The following is a 7,002-nucleotide window of genomic DNA, read 5'->3' as shown; positions in this document are numbered from 1 at the left end:
TTTGAAGTGAACTGCCCCACAAGCTGCAAAGTCGCCAAGCATTTAATTGTAACAGTATATATTTCATATTTCCTTGATATTCTTTTAGTACCTCTATGCATCGTAGACATGATGTTAGGCCATCAATATCCAAGTGTCGACAAGTCGCAACAACTGGTCAACTATGTGGAGGATTACCTGGAATGTGTGGAGTCTCTGCCTTTGGACATACAAAGAAATGTTTCTCTGCTTCGAGAAATTGATGCAAAGTATCAAGGTATTGTGTTTACGCCTCTTTATTATTAATTACAAGTGCGCGTATCAAAGTGGCAAACATTAACGGCAGTCTAACAGGGTGGGCTGAAATGGAGCAGGCGCCAGCCTTGTGTTCCCATTTTGCAAAAACCGAGCGCCCCTTGTTCTTATCTTACTTCGATAAACCGCCTTTCAATCGGCTAAACTGTGGATAATTACACTGACGAGCCATGTGTGAAATAAACAAGTCAGCCACACGGTAGTTAGCATAGCCCGAATACACTCCGTCCTGTCTTGTTTATGACACCAAACTCAATGAGGAAATTCAAACATTTCAGTTATCCTTCTCTCGGCAAACGTACATGAATAGTGTGCCAGGATACAAGATCTAATATGAATACTTGATGTTCGAAGACTGTTTCGGCATTAGTACAATATAAAACTAGCTCAAATTTATCTCAAAATCTTAACTTTTTTTCAGTAGGTACACCTCGCACACTGCCGCCCACTGTGGTGTGTCCGCGGAGGATTATTGTGAGAATGTCAGAAAACAATAAAAAAAACTTGGTCATTTTTTTGACATAAACACTTCTTGGTGTGTTGGTTGTATGCCGATGCCCATAATGTTGAATACTGCATCACACCAGATGATAAATGTATTCAGTGAAGTATGAACCTCTTCCCGGTGAACATGGTTAACAGACACGACCGTTTTTAATATGTAAACTGGTGTAACACTCTGCATACGAAAGCGCTCTGCTTAACAGTTCGTTTTCGCCTCGTCGTTTGAGAGATGTGGCGAAAATGGAGCTGATACACCATTATGAGTGACACTGGAGTATACGGTCAGGTAGCTGGACTTGCAGACATTTGTTAAAAAGCCCACAGTACAGAAAAACGATTATCTTTGTTGCTTTATGTTGGCGCAGAGTAAGCAGCGGCTTAAACCGGCCTCCGATTCCAGGAAGTTCCTCAAACCCATCAGCAGATAACGACATCCATCTATTTCGTTAAAGACGCATTCGCTTTGAATTATGGTTAAGCGACATTGACATGTATTCGTGATCTTGTGTCGTGTCTGTTCTGGGACTGTGCTCCGTCGAGTGTGGACCGCAGACCCGGAGAGCTCGTCTTCTAGGCACCCCCCCCCCCCTCAACAGCTGACTGCGTCACTTCCTGTAGGCGGGACCTCGCTGCGGCTCAGCCTTCATCCTCCTCCAGGCTCTGCTGCTAACATGTCCAACTTCACTTTCACTTCAGTAAAAGTTTAAAATGTCTGCTGAACACGTGAAGAAAGATACTGCTGGAACTCGAACTAGGGTTCAAATAAAAGTTAGCACTTCGTTTGTCAGATAAAAATGTGTGAACAGTGGAGATCAGTCTTTCATAATTCACAGCGCACAGTATCGCTGACATTTCCCCAGTGACAGTTAATTATCAACCAACATATCAACTGATACCTATAAGTGTGATAAGGAGACATTGTCTGATTAAACAGGTCAATGTATAAGGAAATGTAAAATATTGTTAATTTCTAACTGATCATATTTGATTTATGTTTTTTAAGGTTTCGTGTGCTCCTTAAAACTGTTAAACACACATGATCCTTTTAGGATGAAGGCTAATGGCTGAAAATGGAGCTGATATACCATTAGGAGGGTTTCAAATAGAACATATATTGGGTTTATGTGTTTGTCTAAGTTTAAAAAAAAAAATGAAGTGCCATCATTCTCAAGTGTATTTTGCTGTAAATCGTAACATGTTGGCGCCAGTAATTTAAAAAAAACAAACAAACTATGACTTGGACTGATTAACTGAGTCAGACCTCAGTTTCCATTTGTCCATCACTGCAGGTTATGACTGACTGACTTGCATATCATGCTAATGGGCTAATGGGACGCTACATGCTAGAGTTATCATGTTAATGTAAGCATGATGGTGTTTCATGGTGAATTCACCAAAAAGCCGTGAATACAGGGAATGATTAAAAAATCAAAAATGTCATGCACAAATTAGTAAAGCAGTTTCATTCATTTTTGTGTCCTATCCTTTGCAGAGGTGCTGAAGGAGGTGGATGAAGTGTTTGAGAAGTACAAAGGTGAGCAGGATGCAGCTCAGAGAAAGCGCCTGCAGATCCAGCTACAGCGGGCGCTCATCATTAGCCAGGAGCTGGGGGACGAGAAGATCCATGTGGTGACCCAGATGACAGAGCTGGTGGAGAACCGCTCCCGCCAGATGGACTCCCACTCGCTGTGTCTCCAGGAGCCCAGCGAAGCAGAGCGGCTCACCACAGAGCGGCGATCCAGTGTCCAAGAGCCTGCGGCTCCTGAACGCACCTCAACACGGCGCCCACGACGCCAGCGCAACAGTGAGAGCCGTGACTCCAGCCATGTGTCGGCCAATGGCTCTTTGGTGGATGACGCCGTGGAGGAGCTGTCCATCCCTCCGCCTCGGGAGAAGAAGTCAAAGTCTTCCAAGAAGAAGAAGCGCAAGGCCAAACAGGAGCGAGACGCTTCACCAGTCGACTTTCCCATCGACCCTAATGAGCCCACCTACTGTCTCTGTGAGCAGGTGTCTTACGGTGAGATGATCGGCTGCGACAATGACCAGTGCCCCATTGAGTGGTTCCACTTCTCCTGTGTGGGTCTGACCTATAAGCCTAAGGGCAAGTGGTACTGCCCCAAATGCAGAGGGGACAGTGAAAAGACCATGGACAAAAGTTTAGACAAGAACAGAAAAGACCGCCGGTCCAGGTAGTGACCTTCATCATGAAGATGTGTCTAGCCTGAGGTGTGGGACCTAGGTCGTAGTTGATAACAGTACTTTTGATGTGGTAAGAGCACAATTGAATTCCATTAGTAGCAGCGCTTATTATTAATCAAGGACAGGTCGTGATTGAACTTGTGCTCTTACTTCACTGATTGTTCCCTCTGGCTATAACTGTGCTGTAGTCTGCGGGGAGTCCAGCTGCTGAAAGAATCATCAGCTTGAAGCTGCCATCTTCCTCCAGTGTTTTGCTTTTTGTGAGACTTTTTTTTTTTTTTTATGCTGTTTATGAAGGGGAGAAGTGAACGCATCATTTGATTGACGCTCCTATTTTTCAATCTGGGTTTGGTATTAAGGTAATAAGGTATTCCTGCTAATGGTCATTATTTTCTTCAGTTCTGGCCAAACATAGTGCTTTTCTTTATTTGAAGTTTTTAAATTGTAATTATTTGTTATTTGAAATCTATGTCTGTCTTGATACGATAATGGCTTGTAGAGAAAGACCTCCACATGTGATATGTTTACAAGAGATTGATATTTAATTGAGGAGACGGGGGTTGATGGGACACTGGAACAGAACATCATTTGTGGACTTTTTTCACTGGTTCACTATCACTATTGTGTATATTTCTTTTCTGTTCATTAAAACAATGTATTGTCATTCAGTTATCATTTAGTTTTGCCTTCTTTAATGACGGGTATACAAATAGTATGACTCAGGCTGTACATTTTGCTGTGAATATATTTTTGAGTCATGTTAGCAACATGCTGCTGGGTTGGGGATGTTAGTCACCAGTGCAGCGAACTGGCACACACACATTTGAGACACAAATGGTCCTCCTGAGATAATTAAGATGAAGCCAAATGGTGCTGGCGATCCTTTCATGTTGCATATACTGTAGTACTGGGTTTAGATTTCTACTTGTAGTTTGTAAGTGGGTAAAAATGACACAATTTGACAAATTTTCTCTCTCCATTATGCACCATTCAAGTTCAACAGTTTGGTTTCCATAATTAAATTCTATGTAGTACAACTTATTAAAATATAATAAGATAAGATTAATGTAATTATATTACATACCACCACAGTCTGAAAGAATTCCACATGTAATTAATGTTGTAGTTTTAATATGATCGGTTGCTAACAAATATCTAACTGCTCATAAGTCTCTCAGTTTCAAGTGTTATTTTTAGTTTAACAGAACGGTTTTGTTAGCTAATATTATACTGGTGCGAGAAGTGGTAGTGAAACACTAAAAGGCTGATTTGTGGAAGTGATCAAATATTATGAAATGCTCTACTAAAGTGAAACACATGACTTGTAATGTTGCGGAAACTGATTTTACTCAGACAGTTCACTGATTCCATGACTCTGTTTCTGTTACTCTACTCTAGATTTAAGTTAATAGTTAGTACTAAATTGTACTAAAGCGTACCTCATTTGATCCATTTTATGCAAGTGCCAAGTTCCACTCCACTGTGCCTCCACCTGCAGTTACTAGTTAAAGAGAGGTACATCAGTACTATATAACCCAGTAATATCAAATAGAATTTAGTATTCAAAAATTATTTTATACTAATAGAGTATTTCTACAGTGTACTTTACTTTTTCTACTTTTGATGACTTGTGGTTCCCAAGCTAAAACTAATTGAACATTTCTGCAGTTTATCTCAATTTATTCCAGAAAGTCAGATTTACCATTGATGGAGCACTTTGTAACATGAACTGGAACCTTGAAGGTTATGATGTTCAGGTTTTGTTAAAACTGTTAGAAGAAAGTTAGGGTTGTGTTGTATAATGTAACATATTCCACATTGTCTGATGTGCATCTATAATGTGATCAAAAGAACACCGGGGGGGCACAGTGCACCCTATGAATCCATCTTCCTTGCTGCTGCTGGAAATAAGTCGGCATCTTTAGAGAGTTTAGTTGCCGGCCTGACTGTCCTGGATGTCGACCTGACACTGATAAGGGTGGAGCTGCGGCTCAGGCCAAGTAGGACCGAAACCTCACACCCATGAATCAGCTTCATAGATTGGACGCGGGTGTCCAGTGTGAGCACAGACAGGATGCTGCATGTCTCCAGGTCCCACATGCTCAACTGTCCTGGATGATTAAAGCATAGTTTTGTTCCTCCGCTTTTGGAGTGATGTGTTATAGTCCTAAAGAAATATATTTATGTATATTCTGCATGATTTGACACCTAGTTATTGGTCTTAACAATACAAGTCCCATGTTATGTTTCCCTCATTCATCATCATCCAGCAAGTTGCTCTAGTGGCTATTTGCTACAGTCAAGCACATGTTCCTGATAGAGTACAATGTAATGCTTTAGAAGAAAAATGAAGTGTAAACAACATTTTGGGAAGGAATGTCAAGTAATAATTTCTATGTTGGCATTGCATTTCAAATGTATGACTCACAAATGACAAAAGTGTACATTTAAAACTAATTGTGTCTTCACAAGTGGCTGAAGTGAGAAGGTCGTACACTTCTACGGTCCAACAACCCAGGTTATTTCCCTCATTTTGGTAAATTAGACCTATTTTCAGGACAGAGTGGGTGTGAACAGGCTAAGCTTGATTGACATCTTCCTCACTTTCTTGCTGACTCGTTCAGGGTGGGAATAATTAACCCTTTGTCAGTCTAATTGGCTTGTACAAACAATGAAAAAAAAAACCAGCTGTTCACTGGTTAATAATAATAAAGTACTGTAATAAACATCTGAGCACTTCTGAAAAAGAAGAAGAAGATAATGTATCAGTTTGTGATTTTTAATAAATACGCAATAAACTGTGCACACAGGGAAGGGATCTATGGCTTCATAAAGCCCGAGTACAACAAACTGCTACTAATGACATGTTTAGATCAGAAACAGTTCTTCTGTTTGGGCCGCTGGCAGCATCATTTAAATAACTATATTAGTATCAGTCTTCTTATTACAGCCTTATTCAGCACTGACTGTGCTGATTCCCCTTTCTCCAAAGTGTAAAAACACACTGTAATATGCAGTCGTAATGTGAAAAAAATCGTAGGGAAACAGTTGATTTTTAGCAGCACAGCGTGAAGACAAACAGTTTGCTCACTCACATGACTGAAACCCTGATCTTCACATGCCTTCACAGGAGCTTTTAATAACTTTCAGTTCTGTTTCCTACCTGACAGCAGAACAGCTTTGTTTCCTCCCTCTCTCATGTAAACCTTTCAATCTTAAGTTTTTCCCACACTTTTAGTCTGTCAAATCTCAGACAGCTGTAGGTCCTTTAACAGTGGTGGGAAAGATTTGGTATTGGCTAGGGTTGTATTAAGCTCTTGGAAGTCTCTATGAAAAAAAAAGAGTACAAAGAAGAAATATCTAGTGTGAGGGTATTTTATCTTGTGAACTCTTAGATCTCAGTGACATTAATGTGCGTAAGTTAGAAAGTGGTTAGTCTAGCTTAACATAAAGCCTTAAAAGACCGTTACATACCTCTATACCTTTATAGCTTTCTGCTATACAATACATAGTCAGCACCAGAACTACCCAAAGAATATAATAAAAGAAAATCACATAAAATGAGGTTAAAATAGTTAGATTGAAAATGAGTTTTAAACTAAGTAAGTAGCCAATGTAATTCAGCATGATTGGAGAGCTCTGTTGTCTATGCTGTCTGTCTATGCTCTTGGGTGATACATCAATATAACAACAAGCATCATCAGTTTTATTAGTGTTTCACTGCTCCAAGCCTTTGAGTGTAGCAAGTCAGTATTATAGGGAATCCAGACTGATGCAATTTTCTGGGCTAAACTGGACACACCACTGAGTGCCATCAGCCTAGGACACAGTGCTGTAGTGACAATGACATGTTCAAGTCATTTAAAAAGGCTAAAGATATATAGCTGCTGCTTCCTACAACCCTTAACACAATTCTATCTGCATTGTCTGTCATAACTGTGCACCACCTCCAGGCTTATTCCTCAATCTTTTCTTCGCCTAACAGGACTTAAAATAACAAGGAGT

At 40.4% G+C, this 7,002-nt stretch overlaps 1 protein-coding gene across 1 annotated transcript; it reads left to right on the top strand.

Annotated features, from left to right (window-relative positions):
- Nucleotides 1–3,665, top strand: ing2 (inhibitor of growth family, member 2). Its single transcript, XM_026352380.1, has 2 exons — nt 1–256; nt 2,291–3,665. Exons 1-2 carry the CDS (start codon nt 109–111, stop codon nt 2,989–2,991), a joined length of 849 nt encoding a protein of 282 aa, XP_026208165.1. The 5' UTR covers nt 1–108; the 3' UTR covers nt 2,992–3,665.
- Nucleotides 3,666–7,002: the final 3,337 nt, after the last annotated feature.

The sequence above is a fragment of the Anabas testudineus genome, chromosome 18 (assembly GCF_900324465.2).
Source record: "Anabas testudineus chromosome 18, fAnaTes1.2, whole genome shotgun sequence".
In the NCBI taxonomy this organism is placed as follows: Eukaryota; Metazoa; Chordata; class Actinopteri; order Anabantiformes; family Anabantidae; genus Anabas; species Anabas testudineus.
The sequence above is the reverse complement of the archived record's forward strand: the minus strand, read 5'-3'. Positions and strand labels throughout refer to the sequence as shown.

Bases quoted from the DNA above. Each gene is read 5' to 3' on its own strand.
- ing2 (XM_026352380.1), top strand. From the start codon at position 109: ATGATGTTAGGCCATCAATATCCAAGTGTCGACAAGTCGCAACAACTG. The intron at 257-2,290 runs GTATTGTGTTTA...TATCCTTTGCAG, and splicing joins AATTGATGCAAAGTATCAAG to AGGTGCTGAAGGAGGTGGAT.